The sequence below is a fragment of the Phaethon aethereus genome (assembly GCF_964289735.1).
Source record: "Phaethon aethereus genome assembly, chromosome: 2".
Lineage (NCBI taxonomy): Eukaryota > Metazoa > Chordata > Aves > Phaethontiformes > Phaethontidae > Phaethon > Phaethon aethereus.
In genome coordinates, this window is record NC_138582.1 from 122,873,162 (window position 1) to 122,892,608 (window position 19,447).

General features: G+C 42.0%; 1 protein-coding gene across 1 annotated transcript in view; it reads right to left on the bottom strand.

Annotated features, from left to right (window-relative positions):
* Positions 1 to 11,773: 11,773 nt before the first annotated feature.
* Positions 11,774 to 19,447, bottom strand: part of GLB1 (galactosidase beta 1) — a gene marked incomplete at both ends in the record, with an annotated part of 46,674 nt that continues 39,000 nt past the window's right edge. The window contains 2 exons of the mRNA XM_081996358.1: positions 11,774 to 12,034; positions 18,688 to 18,927. Coding sequence (XP_081852484.1) covers positions 11,774 to 12,034; positions 18,688 to 18,927 — 501 coding nt within the window. The remainder of the gene's footprint in view (positions 12,035 to 18,687; positions 18,928 to 19,447) is intronic.

The following is a 19,447-nucleotide window of genomic DNA, read 5'->3' on the forward strand; positions in this document are numbered from 1 at the left end:
CATCAGGGTTCCTCGGAAGGCCAGCCTGCATCCTCTCTTCAGTTGTGCTAAGCCACCATAGAAAGGTAAATGAGGGGAAAAATCAGCTTATTATATTAAATACAAATTGCGATGAAGAGGTAAAAACAAGTTTGTTGGTTTGTTGTCATACAGCGCTTAGGCCACCACAGTCACTTCCTAAACATAAAGCCGAATTACACACTTATCTTTTACTCTGGATGATGGCTTTGTCCCTTTTAATTGCACAGAAGCAGCATCATGGTCAGCAGCCTCCTCCCAGTCTGCTCCTCTTTGGTCTGCGAGCCAGCGAGGAATTGCTATTCTTCTTCCTATACTATTACTGCTTGTCACGGTCCCAGCACCAGCTCTGCATGCCTGGTCTGAAGGAGAGTACAATGCAATAGGCACTGCCGTGCTCCTCGGTTACCAGGATGCTTCCAGTCTAGATCCCTGCTACCAGTTTTAGACTCACACATTCTCCTCCAGGAGCTCTTAATGCTGCCCAGTTGTATTGAACATCTGTGTCTCAACACAACTAGAGACCAACCTCATCAACACCCATCTCTTACACAAATATCTCCATTTGACTTGATTTACAGTTAGAAATCAAGGGCCATTTAGTAAAGTCAACCAAAATTATCATTAAAATGGTGCTTAAGGCAATGCCTACAGAGAGCTCAACAGGACTTTGCTACTCTAGGCATGAAAGAAACGTTTAAGTAGGAGACTGGAAATGAATAGCCAATATACCTGTTGTGAGATTTCTAGCATTTGCATAACTGATAAGACCATTCAAAGGTGATGCATTGCTGGTCATATCTGCAGTCATCTTACATTAGCACAGCAATGATGTATGCAGGTGCCACTGGCAGTCATGGAGAAATTACACCTGGTGGAACAGGCACTATCAATGAGGAGACACCGAGTTAGATGCTTCCAGGATGATTTTCTTTTTCACCATCATTCAGGGGCAACAACCATCAGAAAAATCAACAAAATCCAATCTTATGGGACAGTCATTGAGTCAAAGACAGCTTCTCACAGAAATGAGGCTCAAAAGTAGAAAAGCACTTTGTCTCTTCCAGACCAGGAAAATCCAAGTCCTCTGCCAACTTCCTGATGGAGCACTGGCATGACTGACCAATGCTGCTTGTTCTCTTTTCCTTGGCAGAGCATATCCCTCCACATATCCCTCACGTGCTCATTTCCAAAGATGACTGCTGACAGACCACACTCAGATTTTTGTCTTAATTTATTTCTGGTCCTCCTTTGAACTCTCAGAAATGGTAGCATGCATATGTTATCTCTACTGAAAAGCGTAATTAATGTCTTTTCTTCTGCACCACTGGCTGCTTGACCTTATTTTTGAAAAGCTGCTGTCTCATAGCTGGGGGAGCTAAGGCACAGAGCAAGAGCTCAGACATCATGAGCACAATGGACATTTTTGACAGAATCCCAGTGCCCTTCTAGCTCTCCTTGGGGAGGATTTGCTTTTCATCTTGGTGTGAGGGGCTCCAGGTAAGAGCTGCCCGCACTGTGCCCTTTCCTGTACTGAAATCTGAGATGGCCTAGCCAGGAATGTCCCTGTCTGGATCCAGGTTCTTCGAGGAAGACCACAGGTTAATGTGAAGGGTATCTAGAGGTAAGTGGATGAAGATGACCAGCTAATGCCATCTTCTAATAAAAGATGATCTTTGCTGGCACAGAGGGTGTTGTCTGTCTGAAAACACCAGAAAGCAAGAATTCTTGTTTGCAGGTGACCGACAGAAAAAAAAAAAAATCCTCTGTGTAAACATAGCCCAAATACATGATGATCAATGCATCATGCTCATTTAGTTTTTGTGCTGGGTTTTGTTTTTTGTGGGTTTTTGGTTTGTTTTTTTTAATTTCAAGTCATCTTGGAAGGGTTGAAGTTTCTCTGGGTTTTAGTTTCTTGTTTCAGAGTAACAGCATGCATCCAGTATATGTAGCTTAGTAACTGCACACTGGAAGCTTTTTGTGATTTCAGGTGTTGCAAAATAAAAACTACTAAGGCATTAAGAATTTTTTAAAGTTCCAAGATGATGTTTGTTTCCTTGCTTTTGCTTTTAACAACTACAGCAAGTAATCAAGAATCTGATCTGCAAGAATCTGATCTGTTGCCACAGACAAAAAACCCTCATAAAAGGTAGTCTTGGTGCTGCTAGCAACCTGTAAGACAACAAAGACTGAAGGAAGATTGACATTACCAGATCCATTCTTCTGCTCAAAAGAGGCCAGTGGCATTTAATCAGCATTTTCCAAGAAGCCCCAAGCAGCCAAGTTCAGGAAGAGACTTTTATACCTAGGACAGTGATTGGAACAATGGGTGGACATCCCTGCATGGAAAGCATTTGGTCTCTTTTTGCACAGGGACTTTGCACTCCTTAAAATATCTCCATGGAAGTATTGCGGTTTGGGCAGGTAGATCGAAGACAGGGTCCCTCCCTGACTTTTAATCCGTTGCCATCACACACAAATAGGAACAGCAGTACCAGCTAGTAGTAACACAAAAGTATTTTAATCAAAGTGAAGAAAGACCACAACAGATCTCTGTACTTGCTCATAACTGGTAAACTGAAATTTGACCACAAGTAAAGACCATGACCGCAGACTGAGTGACTTGCCTTTTCCGCTACCAAAGTATGTGGGAAAGGTGTAAAAAGCACGTAGAAAAGAATGAGAAGGATGGTTTTTCCTGTTGTTTATGCCCTTGTTGCTCATTCACAGACACCAGGAATGGAAAGAAATCTAGGATGGCTGATTGCAAGGAACGACAACGTAGTCTGCAGGCCCCACAGACAAACAGTCCTGAGAAGCTGCAGAGCACAGGTCTGCCCTTGCTATCAAAAATCTTGTTTACACTTTCTAGAAGAATGAAACCCATAGCACGAGGTGTCACACAAAAACCTGCAACGCTACAGAGAAGGGGCTGAAGACTTTACAAAAGGAAAGAAAAAGGAAGCTTGGATTTAGGCTGTTTTCTCCTCGGTTCTCCTTCACCAACCCATCCTTGCATAATGCAGGTCAGTACTCACTTCCTTTCCTCGGAAATATTAGGGAACCCTCGGAATCCCCCATGGGGAGGCTGGCTCCCGTCTGCTCCTGCTCTGGCTTTTTGCATGAACATGTATGCCTCAGCCTCCTCTCCCACAATCATGTGGAGTAAATCCATTAATTTCCTTGCCAGCTTCAGCTCACGTTCTCCACGAGCTGCGGTCATGCAAGTAGGATGCCCGTCTTGTGACTACACTGGCAGAACATTCTGCATTTAAAAAGGCAGTTTCATGAAAATCTGAACACTGGAAAGAACAGATTTTCGGTGGCAGCTACATCGGCTAATTATCAACACCTTTTAACTCGATGCAATTGTTTGCATTTTGTTTCAGCTTCAGCTTAAAACTATCTTAGAATAACCACAGCCTATTTTCCAACATTATTGCAATAAAATATTTCATTATTTCTGCTCTGAATTCTTATTAAAATTTGGTTCTGATGGGGGAAATAATTTCAAAAGTCCTCACTGTAACAAAAAATTGTAGAAAGAATTAATGAATTTGTCTTATTTAACACACTAATTTTTGTTAACAACTTTACCAGAATAAATCCACCATATTGCTCAATCAGTAGCTTATTCCACATACCCATGTGGGTATGCCAGAAATGTGCCAGAATTTAGAAAAAAGCTAGTATGAGAAGCAAAATTTCAGTAAAGGGATGAATGTTACTGTAGAAGACTACCAGACAGAAAAGGGATTTTTTTAAAATTTTTTTTTTTTTAAATCTACTGACTTTGTTCATGAGAGTTTGCCTAGCAAATGAACTTTTGTTGCTTCTGTAGCGTAAAAACTACAGTCTTTTACAGACCTTATCAAAATGGGACTATGTGAATAAAATTTAAATGATCAAACATCAAATTAACATTTATGAAAGGTCAACTCAAGTGATAATTATTTAATAGTTTGTGTCAGAGACTGAGAAAGCAAGGTTAGCACTAGATAGCCAAGACTGCAGAATTTTTCTGTGTGTGGTTTTTTTTTCTTTTTTTTTTGTTAATTCCAGGAAATGGGTTTGTACAGATGCAGGCAACTACTGATTGGGTCAAACAGGACAAAAAAAAAGCCCACCTTTTCTGTAAGGTAATTCACAATAAAGACCTCAGTCATAATATGATATGACTGAATGTAGCCTGAATTTTCAGGAGGGCACATGCCCAATTCATGAACTGTCGTGCCAACATAAACCACTGGGTATGTATAGGCTTCCTGGTTCCTGGAAAAATGTCAGAAGAGCTCTAGAAACACCAGCTACTTGTACAGAAATAGCTGTGGAAAAGCTGACGCTGCCTAACAATGGAGCAAATACTAGTATCAATGCTCATTTTAGTGACACCTCTGAAAAAAACCTGCCATATTTTCTAGACCTGAGGGCACAAGAGCCCACAAAGTTGCTCCTTTGGCAAAAGCAAAAAAAAATACAGTAAAAAAAAAAAAAAATCAGTGATATCTTTCACAGCAAAAGCTACATCTGCCTGGCCAGTGAAAGGCAAAATCTAGATGAGTGCACTCCAACAAGAGCAGTGGCTGGGTACCTGGTACGAGAGACCTCGTACAGACCCACCAGCCAGACGTGCCCTTTGAATGAAAGGGCACTTCTCCTTTGCGACAGCCAATGCAGAGTCCCACGCAGACCGACTGTGGTGCACGGGGGAAGAACTCAGCTGGCCCCCATTGTGCTCGTGCAGACAACGGTTGTGTTTAGAAAGATACCCATGTTTCATTACCTGCAGCTCACTAGACAGCTTCCACCATCTGCGCTGGCTTCCGTATCATATTGGGCTGCAGACTTAAACTGGGCAGAAACAGCCCAAGTGCCTCCGTTGCTACCTATCGACCAGAGCTGATACGCCCCGAAGAGGCTGTAGCACCCTTATCCTTTACTTCTCCCTAACAAAACAAAACAAACAAAAAAACTCCCCCAAAACCCAACCAAACAAAACAAACACACACACAAAAGCATTTTTTAGGATTCTGCTTTCAGCCTCGCCAGGGCTCTCAGTCAATTCAACTCTTGCATCTGCTACACAGAAATCAAGACTCTGCCTGCCTTTGTACACAAGGCTTTTTGCAGATGAAAAGTACTACAAAGAAACTAAGTATTTATTATTATAGAGACAAAAATCTGTGTATTCATTGCTAGATTTCTTGCCTTGTCTCAAGACATCAAGAACCATGCACGCTCATTTACTCACAGCCCAGAAGGTTTCATCTCCTTCCACAGAAGATGAAAACAACTTCATAATGCATTATTAAAAACAAAAAAGCAAACCAAACAAAACAAAAAAACTTTGGTTTTGAGCAATTTCTGCCTCACATTTCTCGGTCAATGGGTGACTGTCATCCTGAATCATGAAGGTTTGCAGACAAAGACCCTATCCCTTTTAGACTTGCTTGCCTGATATACTTCATGTTTTGACATTTGTAATCAGCAGGGGGTTTCACCAATTTGCATGAACACACTAAAACAGGTAGCAGGAAAAAACTAAGTACTTCGTAAGAACAGGAACATTCTTTCCAAGTCAAACCAGCATCACGTTTTTGCATCAAAAGGCATACAGCCTGACAATAAGTGAGTAATCCCCAAAATCTAAGTATATTATAGAGCAGAGACCAAGGCTGTTGAAAGAGAGCTGATGCCTTTAAATAATCTCAATTGTTGTACACCAGTTTGCATTGCAGAGTGTAAGCTTTAGATTTTGGCGGGGAGTGTGTGTGTGGACACGACGTTTTTTGCAAATTGAGTCATGGTGAGCGAGCAGCAAGCAGCTGAATCAGCAAAGCTGCGTCTCTTCTACTGAAAATAGTTTAAAAGCACTGAAATTCCAGTTCAACTTAGTAAGAAAAAAAGACTTCACCTGAAAGTTTCAGGTGCTGAAAACTCACAAAGAGATGATCAGATATGCTCACCTTCAAAAGATGATACAGGTCTAGATAGACTTTAGTCAAACTCAGTACCATTATTATATGAAAAAAATACATTTTTATTAAATAAGAAAACAGAGACAAAAAATAATATGCACTGAGCTCTGTATCTTTTTTAAGCCCTCAGCCTCTGAGACAAAAGCATTCTCGTGTGCTCTGCCAATGGGGCAGACTCTTGACAAACTCATTACACAGGGAGAGAAGAAATGGTGAGAATCCCTGAATGTTCTTTCACCCACCTTGCAGGACAAGTACCACAGCATGGTTGTATTTCTGATCAAGGTACTTGCTCACCAGAAGCCATAGTGAAACCAAACTAGGCATCATCTAGCCTTACTATTTTGTGAATAACTGAAAATATGTAATGCGTATCAAGTCTGTCAGCAAAACCATGGTTTCTACCCTGAATTGTGAGAATGAAATGGAAGACACTGATAAGCAGTTGGAGAGCAAGTACCAGCAGAGCTATGGGTATTCACATCCCTGCAGCTAGGCAGATTTTTGTTAGGATTTGGAAATATTTTCCCAAACCTGCACGTCCAGCCAGGGGAGCTGAATCTTCACCCCAGTTCTCCTTTCTTTTATGTAAAATTTTCCACTTGTAGCTATGAAAACCTAAAAACCTCAGAGCTCGGCATCATTCACCTTTGCCAGTTCAGTGAGATGCAAGGCCACAGCCTGTAGCTGGTTGGTGGTGGCTGGAGGCACCAAAAGGGAAATTATTTTCTTTCCCCTCTCCACTGCCAATCTGCTTGAGTATCAAAGAGAAAAAAAACCCAAAACCCACAAACCCGAGCAATCCACTATTTACCTGACACATTATTATGCTTTCCCCTCTGTCTTCACCAGGCTTCTCATCCAGATCATGTTTTGTAACACTGAATTATTCTTGTTTGCTTGTATCTCTACAGTGCTTAAAACATCCCGTTTCAGCACTGTTCCTGTAGGTACAGTACAAAGGAGAAACCAACTTCATGCAAGTCAAATACACTACTACTGTAATTTCATTTCAGTATCTTTGCACAGACTGGGTTTTTCAGAATTAAAAAAAACAAAACCAAACCTTTTGGGTTACTTCAGCATAGCTAGCTTCCACATTTGCATCTGAATTACTGGCACCTTCTGTCCAAATTCTCTTTATTTCCTAGGATGGGTGAACAAGCTTAATTTTGGGGTGGTGGGGGTGTTGCGTGTCCCTTTTTTTCAAACAAGTGTCATTAACAGGACTCCAAATTTGGCTAGTACTAAAACACCAACTGTCTTGGCGTCACAGTTAAAATTCGAAAGGATCTGTAGAAGCTCTAGGTTTTCTCCAACACCTCTGAAGTCTTTGATTCAAAGCAAAGAGACCTGAGAGGTTAGACTTGAAAAAGGAAAAAGAGCTGCTTCAGCAGATACCAACCATCAGCATTTTCTTCTATTTCAACACGAGCTAGGTGGACTTAGTGCTTTAAATGAAGTTGCATCTGCAAGTGTCTATGTTTGGCTGTAGTCAAAAGACTCACAATTGTTTTAACTTCAGCTTTTGAAGTAGATACCACTCTGGATCAAAGGACCAAAAGAGCAACATAGGAATGCACAGCAGCAGAAGTCACTGCTTCGATAAAATTTTGCAGGAAATCATGCTAACCTCTCAAAAGTTCAGTACTAAGCTCTCGGGTTCTTCAGTACACCAGATCTACCTATTCATGATGAGTGCAAACCACATCCTAAAACTGACGGGAAAAAAAAAGTCAGAAAGTTTGAAAGAAGATATGTAGAGTGTATGCAGGATCCAGACCCATCTCTCAGAGCCAAAGTCTTCTGGGAAGCCTCGCTGGCACAGCAGAGTGTTTCAACATCCAGAAATAAAATTTAACATGGAGGAGGCAAGAAAGGAGTGCAAATGTTCCTTCTGTGCAGCTTCTTTCTTATCCCATATGTGCCTGCTGTGAAAACAGCAACTAACATTTTCAGTAAACAGAAGAACGGTCACAGTTTAAAGCTCAGCAACAGACAGGGCATGAGGACGGTTAAGCCTAAGCTATCAGTTTCTTTTCTTCCTTCTCCATAATTCTACCTATGCTTCAGAAGGCCCCTTCATCCGTAGCACAGGAACACATCTGTGGTGGCTGCAGGATCTGGACAACACACAGCCATACACCTTGTGCCAAGGCAAGTGCTTTGGAGAATGGTATTGAGAGAAGCCCACAACCAGGGGAGATTCCTGGCTAAATTTAGACTAGAGATCCATAAAGAGTGTTCACTCTGTGCACCTGACCAAGATTTGTGGGACTTGTGAAAAGGAACCTCTGAATGGGATTTGGAAGAAAGGAGAAAGGCATAAGCAAGCTGGAAGCAAAGGCATCTTCATCCAGCTTGCCAATGATGGATAGGTGGAAGGGGTGGAGATCAACTCTTCAACAACCAAAGACACATTGAAGAAAATTTTTTAGTTTCTCTGCACATAAGGACTTCCTTAGTATGAGAGGAAGAACCAGCGAGACTTAAGGAAGAATGAAACGGAAGAAAAATTTCTTAGCTATAGCATTAGAGGGATGACTCTCAATTGCTAGGCATTTCCCCACACTGTGCTCAGATGGGTGCTCTGGCCCACAACCACAAACATTGAAAATGCTCAGTTAATATCAGTATAGAAGCGTGAGCCCTACACAAGCATGAAGCTTAAAACACAGTGCATACACTTACAACAAATAAGGACTTTTCTGTTAACTTTCCTTTCAAACCATAGATACCGGCTGCATTTTCCTATTAATTTGCACCGGTATTCAACAGATCCACTCTACTTAAAGGCCCTTTCTGATGGAGTTTCAAACTCAATTCCCAATTCCATTAGGCAGCCTTTTTTCCCCACCCTTGTCTACCAAAAAACTTTTTTTAAAGGCTAAATTACAGTCATGCAGCTGTAAGCACATTACCGAAGTGCAAGATAGTGATCTTATCACGATGCTTGCACAGTCTGCTATGAACACATGCTGGGGAGTTTCATGAGCAAGACTGTACTTCCCATTACAACACTACATAGTTAAAAGTGAGACCTTTCTAAGAACCTGACTTTGGAGTCCTATATATACTTAGCTCCTGAGGGACAGGTGTATGTGCTAAAGCCCAAAACAGGAACTCTTAAAACACATCCCCAATTCCTTGGCCACAAAGACCATAAATCCTACTGAATAGGGATTGCATTAGCAATGGCCTGAAACAAGCACTGGTTCTGTGAAACCTCTTGTGAGTAACACACACTTTCAAGTCCTTCCCCAAAGCTGGGGTCTCTGGTTCACTACTCCCATCCTTGATAACATAACAAACAGAAAATATCTTCTGAAAAGGGATTTTTAAACAATCCCTAAGGCTAGGAAACCTAGGATAAGTCCCAGCCATGTAGTAGCAGCAGTGGTGCAGGCAGAGCGACCCAGTGTGCACCATGGGCAGGACAGAACACCCTTGGTATAGCACCTACAGACACATCCCTGGGTAAAGCAGCAGCAACAGGTTCTTCTTGGTAGTCTGTACTCTGAAGGCCCCTTGTCACAGAGGCCTCCTTTCTGCATACTCAAATACATACTGCACCACTTGGCAACCTCCAGCAGTGTTTTCATGTAGGTAGACCAGGATTAGGAATCAGGGCCCCAACTTTCAGTTCCTTTCTGTAGACAAGAGATCACTTCACTGAAAGCAGTAAATAGGCAGGTGTGTTAATGAAGCTACCTAGAGCCCTATCTGAAAAACTTTAAGCCCATTTTTCCCCTGTTGTTCTTGTTATTCTTATGTCTAATCAGATGCATGTTCGTAATCCTTGATCCAAAGCCTTTCTGCTTGTAATATTACAAAATTATAACAAAAAGTGAAGACTCATTGATTACACTGTATTTTCACAAGTACTCCTGGCTGTTAAAGCACTGACTGTTGTAGGAATAATACCTAAACAGCACTGTCAGTCTGCACACTTCAAGCACAAAACCCACAACCGCGATGAAACTAATTCCATTCCATTCCTTACTTTCAAGGCCTGGCTCTGAGGTAACTAATACTTCATCATAAACTGCTTGCAGAGCATGTTTCGGGGTCTGCACAGGGATGGTGCCAAGAAAAAAGAAAAATGTGGGTTCAGAGCAGACCAGTTTATTCCACGAATGAAGTAGGTCTGGTACTGAACACACAGCCCCCAGCCATTAGACTTTGTGTTTGAAATGAAAATTTAAAAGTAGAAGATCTCTGGCTCAGGTGACCACGTGTGTCTGGTTTGAAAGCCCATGAAACACATGTCAAACACATAGCACAGATGTAGATACTGAAGCTAGTGGTGCTCGTTTTCACTCTCTCCTCTGGTGACAATATCAGTCCTCTTCACCTGAGAAGAAATAGTCAGGTTTTTGCACCGGCCATCTCAGAAAAGGGTGGCACCTCTGGGGTCCACACAGCCCACTGCAGCTACTTTGTCTTGCTTTACTTTGCACACATCTTCGTAATACAGAAAACAAATGAGACATGAACAACTCCTTGTCCATAGAGACTTTACAACCCCATTTCTCCCTTAATACTGTAATTGCTCATAACTCTTCCTCCTCAAACACAGAAAGGAAGGATTTAATCTTTAGAGAACCATTTTAATAATGTCAGACAAAAATCAAAGGATGAAACCACAGATTACAAAAATGCCCGATTCCACCATCTTAATCTTTTGTTTTTCAAATGTCACCAAGGAGTCTGTGTGATTGACATCAAAGCCATAAGATTCAAAAAGAAGATTCTGGCTGCTGTAGAAAGTTAGTTTTACTGACAGAGGTTGTGCATCTTTGCAAATATTAGGCACTTACAAAGATCATCAGTTTACTGGAACAAACCAGAAGATTTATATTAATGATTAAAAGTGAATTAAAATACTTTAACTCAAAATACTCCACTTCTAAGGTGCTGGCCTATGAAAAACATGTACTCCAGGCCCATCAGGAAAAAAAAAAGAAAAAAGAAAAAAGAAAAAAGCCATTTTTCCATTAAAGAAAAAATGGCTCATTTTAAGACTACATTCTGCAGGCAGATTAATCAGAGGCTATGGTCCAACCAGAACAAACCAAAAAGCCTGAATTTTATGTACGTCCTTATACTTATCAGTGTACTTAAAGTCTTCAGAGATAGCAGAAGTAAAGCAGTAAATTGCCTTTCCAAGAGGGGACAGATGCAGACTACAAGGTCCGTGTCCATGTTATTGCTGTTTGTACCAGCTTGCATTTGAGTGCTCTCTTCCAAAGTTGTTCTCACTGCCCCTGTAAGAAACCAGTTGAAATTTTTCCAAGGTCATTTGCATGGAGGTGAAAAAAACTGAGGTCCACTCAAGGTTGGCAGCAAACCTCTTCAGATTAAAATGATCTTGATACTAACCAAGTGATAAAATCAGATGAAAGTGTCTAGTCTATTAGCAGCTCTGACCTACCAGTCCACATGAGTAAAAACAGCAAGCTAGCGGGACTGTGCAACCCTTTCGTAGGCTCCTCTCCAGTTGTAAAACACAGTAAAAAAAAAAAGTGTAAGAAGGTTCCTGTAATATAAGCAAGCCTACAAGGACTACATTTTTACCAGACTGATGCAAATGTTATCTTCCAGTTGAGTTCAATTTCACAGTCCAAGGCAATTTCTAAAGATACAGCTTTTATTTTTTAAGAGAATTTCAGTATTTAACTCTGGCAGATTAAAAAACCCAAACAAACAAAAAAGGGAAGTATGGTTTGAGGAAAAGGGAAGCAACATGGGGTGAAGATAAGGAAATACTAAAATCATTATAGATGGTTCAGCCATATGTCTCTAACAAAGAGTTGGGGAGCATAATTTTCATACTGTGTGGTTGCATTGATATTAGGTTCGTCTACAAATTCTATCTCGCACGCCTGGGTGCTGCAAGGAGAACGCTCCAGCTCCAGCACTGTTATGTTGTTTGGCACTGATGAAACAAGTATATTCCTTGGAACAAAAAGGGTCAACTGAGGACCACGGGCCGGCCAGTAGCGACCAAGATTAAAGCCATTGATCCAAATTTGTCCCTGTTAAAAGAAAAAACAACAACATTTTAATAATTCGACAGAGATGAAATGACAAAATAGCTTTAAGCGTAACTCTTTTCACATAGTAACTGAATTTCCTCCATATTTGTTTGATGGAACACAAGGATAGAAAATCTGTTGAAGAAAATGCCCATGACAGTCAAAAGGATCTAAATTCCCTGATGAGTTAAAGCCATCATTAATATTTAAAAAGAAATTGGTCAAATATTGCAGTAATTCCAAATACAACAATACTTAGGAAAATGGAATTGCAGGTTCCTGGCACTGAATTTTGCACCAAGTTTAAGACTAAAGCAAACCTGATAATTGTATCTGCTTGAAGCCAACTGTTAAAAGGAGAAAGAACTCACAAAAGAAAAAAGCAGATCCTAATTCTCTTGTGGCTCTCTGTACAAATGTAAGACTACGCTACCTTGGTAGTCCCTTCTGGTTGCATGTTTTCATGGAAAAGATACAGCTTGTCTAGATACATGAAATTCAGATGTCTATTATACTTGTAATAGCTTAGTCAACAAAAGAACCTGTGAAATCTCACTGCAAGACAGTACTGTATTTTGTTGTATTTAGGTATAACCATTAAAATCTTTGGGGGTCTGCTAGTATTAATTTAAGTTTAATGAAATTGTGGGTACAGTGGCATACAAACTCTTTAAATTACTTTTTATAGTGGAGGTGGCCAGAATCTCTAGTTCAAAATGCTGTTCTAACATTATAAGTACCTTAAGTTCAAAAGATAAAACAAATCTGGGTCAAGGGGAATCCAAGAAAAAAGTTAACAGTCATTTATACACCACAAAATAGACACATTGAAGTGACAAAAGTGCAGATTTTTCCAAAAGTTTATAAATTGGTGAGTTGCAGAATGTTTAGTAAAACTGTAAATAGACTCCTACTCAGTTGACCTGAATCTTGGTTCATTAAGCAAGACAGAAGGGAGGATATACATATGATTTGAGTGCTTGTGGGTAAGGATGAGGGGGAAGGCCAATGAGGCAGACATCCTGCTGGGAGTCTGTTACAGGCCACCCAACCAGGATGAAGAGACGGATGAGACATTCTATAAGCGACTGGCGGAGGTCTCGCATTCGCTGGCCCTTGTTCTTGTGGGGGACTTCAACCTACCGGACATCTGCTGGAAGTATAACACGGCAGAGAGGAAACAGTCTAGGAGGTTCCTGGAGTGTGTGGAGGATAACTTCCTGACACAGCTGGTGAGTGAGCCCACCAGGGGAGGTGCCTTGCTGGACCTGCTGTTTACAAACAGAGAAGGACTGGTGAGAGATGTGGTGGTCGGAGGCCGTCTTGGGCTTAGCGACCACGACATGATAGAATTCTCAATTGTGAGTGAAGTAAGGAGACGACTCAGCAAAACTGCTATCATGGACTTCCGGAGGGCAGACTTTGGCCTGTTCAGGTCACTGGTTGAGAGAGTCCCTTGGGAGACAGTCCTGAAGGACAAAGGGGTCCAGGAAGGCTGGACAGTCTTCAAGAAGGAAATCTTAAAGGCGCAGGAGCAGGCAGTCCCCATGTGCTGTAAGAAGAGCTGGCGGGGAAGGCGACCGGCCTGGCTGAACAGGCAGATTTTGCTGGGACTCAGGGAAAAGAGGAGAGTTTATCACCTCTGGAAGAAGGGACAGGCAACTCATGAAGAGTACAAAGATCTCGTTAGGTCAAGCAGGGACAAAATTAGAAAGGCAAAAGCCCAGCTAGAGCTCAGTCTGGCCACAGTCGTAAAGGATAATAAAAAATGTTTTTACAAATATATTAACAACAAGAAGAGAGGCAAGGAGAATCTCCATCCCCTACTGGATATGGCGGGGAACATTGTCTCCAAGGACGAGGACAAGGCTGAGGTACTTAATGCCTTCTTCGCCTCAGTCTTTAATAGCCACTCCAGGTATCCACAGGATATTCAGCCCCCTGAGCTGGAAGACGGGGATGGAGAGCACAATGTACTCCTCATAATCCAGGAGGAAGCAGTCAAGGACATGCTAAGCCACCTGGACATCCACAAGTCTATGGGGCCTGATGGGATCCACCCGAGAGTACTGAGAGAGCTGGCGGAGGAGCTTGCCAAGCCACTCTCCATCGTTTATCAGCAGTCCTGGTTAACAGGGGAGGTCCCAGAAGACTGGAGGCTTGCCAATGTGACACCCGTCTACAAGAAAGGCCAGAAGGAGGATCCTGGGAACTACAGGCCTGTCAGCCTGACCTCTGTTCCAGGGAAGATTATGGAGCGGTTGGTTTTGAGAGTGCTCACAGGGCATCTGCAGAACAGCCAAAGGATCAGGCCCAGCCAGCATGGGTTCATGAAAGGCAGGTCCTGCTTGACCAACCTGATCTCCTTCTATGACCAGGTGACCCGCCTAGTGGATGAGGGAAAGGCTGTGGACGTTGTCTACCTGGACTTCAGTAAAGCCTTTGACAGCGTCTCCCACAGCATTCTCCTGGAGAAACTGGCGGCTCGAGGCTTAGACGGGTTTACTCTTCGCTGGGTGAGGAACTGGCTGGATGGCCGAGCCCAGAGAGTTGTGGTGAATGGCGTTAAATCCGGCTGGCGGCCGGTCACGAGTGGTGTTCCCCAGGGCTCGGTTCTGGGACCAGTCTTGTTCAATATCTTTATAGATGATCTGGATGAGGGAATCGAGTGCTCCCTCAGTAAGTTTGCAGATGACACCAAGCTGAGTGGGAGTGTTGATCTGCTGGAGGGTAGGAGGGCTCTGCAGAGGGATCTGGACAGGCTGGATCGATGGGCAGAGGCCAACTGTATGAGGTTTAATAAGGCCAAGTGCAGGGTCCTGCACTTTGGCCACAACAACCCCATGCAATGCTACAGGCTTGGGGAGGAGTGGCTGGAGAGCAGCCCGGCGGAAAGGGACCTGGGGGTGCTGGTTGACAGCCGGCTGAATATGAGCCGGCAGTGTGCCCAGGTGGCCAAGAAGGCCAACAGCGTCCTGGCCTGTATCAGGAATAGTGTGGCCAGCAGGAGCAGGGAAGTGATTGTGCCCCTGTACTCGGCACTGGTGAGGCCGCACCTTGAATACTGTGTTCAGTTTTGGGCCCCTCACTACAAGAAGGATGTTGAGGTGCTGGAGCGTGTCCAGAGAAGGGCAACGAAGCTGGTGAGGGGTCTGGAGCACATGTCTTATGAGGAGCGGCTGAGGGAACTGGGGTTGTTTAGTCTGGAGAAGAGGAGGCTGAGGGGAGACCTTATCGCTCTCTACAACTACCTGAAAGGGGGTTGTGGCGATGAGGGTGTTGGTCTCTTCTCCCAAGTAACTAGTGATAGGACAAGAGGAAATGGCCTCAAGTTGCGCCAGGGGAGGTTTAGATTGGATATTAGGAAAAATTTCTTCACTGAGAGGGTGGTCAGGCATTGGAACAGGCTGCCCAGGGAGGTGGTGGAGTCGCCATCCCTGGAAGTGTTCAAAAAACGTGTGGATGTGGCGCTTCAGGACATGGTTTAGGGGACATGGTGGTTCTGGATTAATGGTTGGACTTGATGATCTTAAAGGTCCTTTCCAACCTAGTGATTCTGTGATTCTGTGAAATAGTTTGCTTTTACTCCTCCTAAGTGTCCTTTCATCATATGTCAGATGAGTGCAGTGGACAAGAAAAGGGATGGAAACAGATAACTGCGTCTGTAGTTTCCCTCTTGCTTTGGCCTTTGGAAATCAGAATATGGAGGAAAAACAAACTAACTTATGGCATTGATGTACACTGATAAGAATAATAAATAGTCTGAATCAGTGGAAAGTAAGGACTTTTACTGTACTTGGTGATTTCTAAAATTATCTGGGACAGCTGAAATCAGAACAATACTTTTAAAGGATTTACAGAAGCACAATTGTAATATAGTGAGTATTGCTGTTCAAGTTGTTAGAAAGGTATTTTTCTTGTGTTTTCTTTTTCAAGTATTTATGAAAACAAATTCTATGAAACTTGCAAGAGAAATTTTATAATGAGTTGGTACATTTGCAAATGCAGGTGAGTTATTTTAGCTCTGTATCTGCTTCTGTGGTATAAGATCCTATCTTGCACAGTTCTGCCAAGGTGTTAACTTTGACCTCAAACTTTTTTTTTTTTTAAGTTAAAATCAAGTTTATCTTGCTTTGTGGCTTGTTTTTGCTGTATTAAAAGGCAAGAGAAGAGCTATTTATTCAAGCTCACTACTTTGCTTCTGTAGTAGTTTTAGAAGAAAACAGGGCATTAATGCAACCTCCCCACACACAAGATGAATTAGTGAGTGTACCCACTAGACAGTAGCCTAACTGCTACAGAGAGTGACTGTAACTCTGTGGGAAGTTGGGAGTTTACTGTAGGAAGCAACTAGATAGAGTTCTAATGCAGGAAGTATGATCAGACAGGTCTCTGTTTCTGATCTTAATCAGTCACTGCTTGTAACTCATTTTTCCAGTAAAGCTATGAACTTAATTTCTCAATTCCAAACTGTCTGTACTAACATTGCAGTTTCTGAAGACTGCACACTCAGGAATGGGAATGCCCTACACCAGCAAATCATGACACTATACACACTACCAATAAATATGCCCTAGACAAAATAAAGGAAGGGGATCTCTATCTTCAGTAACAAGATTTCCTTTAGCAGGGTAACCCACAATTCCACAGAAATCAAGAACAGTTCTGATTCCAAATCATCTTTTCTGCTGAAGAAAAAAAAAGTCTGATAAATCTAGCCATACATTCAGGGGTATATACACTTAAAGGCATTGTGCTTCCTCAAGTGAAGGTGGAGGAAGTTTTATTAATACTGAAGGATTTAAAACCACTGAAGGCAAGCAGACTAGAACATAGGTCATGACTGTTAATATTGCACCCTTCCTTCCAGGCTGTCTAGTATGCCATATTCCTTGTCTTACTATGCAAATACAGGACCATCATTAGAACTCTGTTTTCTTGGTAAGTGTTGTTTCCATGGTTTTCCAACTACTCAAATGGGTGGGTTTTTAACCCCTATTAAGAGCCCATCTCCACTCCCTGGCATCAGCAATTTATACAGTGCCACTCAAGGAATTAGAGCCCAGATAAAATGGGACCAGAGTTGAATTTACACCCTGCCCTCTGCCTTAAAGGCATTTGCTCATTGGTAAAATTATCTGGAGGCTTCGGTTTCCACACACCCAGTATCACCTCAATCTTATTACTCCTGGGTATCTTATTTAAAACTTTGGTCCAATCCATACAAAGCTTGAAGGATGAACTCAATAGCCTTACTTACAGTTTGTCTCAGATCTCTTCACCTTGACTGCTTTAGAGGGTATACAAACTATATAGAACAAGTTTCTATAGATCAGAGGAAAAGATTTCCACCAATATGTAAGAATTCTTGGACTCATTTGCCATTTCAAAGATGAGTTTGCCAACAGGCAGGTATGGTCATCTCGCTTCCTAAGCAGATTTATGATTCATGGGGTCACAGAATTTACTGCAAAAGTCTCAGATTCCAGATCCTGCACAAAGAGCTATTTTTGGACTTTATTCAGTGATTGTGTAAGACACGCATATATGCAGGAACAGGGACTAAGACTTCCTCATCCAAGCTCAGTGCCAGCAACAATAAGTGCTTGCAATGAATCACAGTCTTCTGCATGTTGGGAAGTACTTTAACCGCTACAATATTGTAGACAGACCACCAGCAACTCCTTCTCCTACTCTGTTTTAATAGCAGTAAATTAGTTGTTTCAGAAAGGAATAATTTTGCTACCTAACACTATCACAGGCACTTCCCTGAAGCCTGGACTTAAATGCTTAGGCCTCCAAGAGGCGTGGCACTTCAGTGCACACATTCTGCTCTCTGTGCTTCCCACCAGTTAGCTGAGCTGGTCCTTACCCATCCTGCATGCTGGCTGTTTCAAACATGGCACTGTGAAAACACACTCTTTGCTGCTCTAGCTACACTCCAGCCCTATGAGAAGTTCCCATTAACAGAGATCTGCCCACAAACTTCTCATTGCAGTGCTCTCTGATCCATTCAGTCCAGTTACAGGTAACCTCCTCCAGAAGACAAGCAGGAGCATCTTCCATGCATTGGATCTGTACCTATGGGCACAACACCAGCAGTTGTGTCTGTCCAACACTCTCTATGCTTTGCAACATGATCCATAGCTCCTCACACAGCAGCGCAACTACAGTTACTTTTAATCCTTAGTTACTTTTAATCAATTATTATAACCAGGAAAGTGTCCTGTAGCATCTCACTTTCTCCAAAATAAAAAATTGTTTAATCTCAAAGTATGTATTTACTCCCTCCCTCCCTCCAAAAAGTTGTTTCTGCTCCACATCTCGAGACAAAAACCCTACAACTAAATGCAGCATTTCTAAATAGCTTGACAGTTCATCTTTCTCACTGTTGAAAAACTAGGTTTGTTCTTTTTTGTGATGCTCCACTTTCTAGATCAATACCATGTATCTTTTGAATATGCTTCCCATTTCTTAATAGTTTATCTCCAGATTTAAAGCAAGGAATCCAGTTCCTAGTTGTTTAAAGATATTTGAGACATCCCACCACTACAACCAATTTCTACCCAACCAAGAGAGGCGGACTTTGATTACCATAGAAGTTTCAGTAGTTTTTTGAGTGGATTTCAAGTTTTTACAGCAAAAAGTTGTACCTTTGTCCAGCTAGGAAACTTGACATAGGTGTCTTGAGGCAAGTCGGGAATCCCTCCAGGAATTGAAAGTCTACCAGTGTAAAAAGTAGGTGCTTCGTAACTCAGTGGATTGCCAACAGATCTCTTTGGTCGATCAAGGTGGCCATGAATGTCATGGTTCACTGCTCCATCTATGTTTAGAGGATAGATTTCCCATTCAACAAGTATATCTTGATCGAGAGTTAAATTTGAAACTAGACCCTGGGGCAGGGAAAAATAGAAAAACAAAACATTAGCTTCATGTTATCGAAGTTATTTGGCTGCAACTATGAATCCATCAGGAATAAAAACTGAATCGAAGTACATGCAACAGCTGCCAATCTGTGTATGAAAAAAACAAGCATCTGGTCTTCACCAAGTTATAAACTTTGCTTAAGAATAAAGGGTTTCATTTATTCTCTGTGAAAGATCTGTTCCTCTTCCAGGTTTTGAGCTTTCACTGATGCCCAAGGGGTTTTTTTCAAACTTTTTTTCCCCATAACTGTGAAAATTTCTGTTTTGCTTTAACATTAACACAATTCCAAAACCCGGGGCTTAATATAAAGTGGAAAAAGCATTAAATAGCGTAAGTCAGAGACACCATCAAGAAATTTGGTAACACTGAGTCACTAACCTGCATAATAGCACAGAAAGCAGCATTTACTTCCTACAAACCTTCTACAGCTAACAGACAGTATCACAAAATCAAGGCACGTGCTTTATGACCCTGATTCAGTGAAAT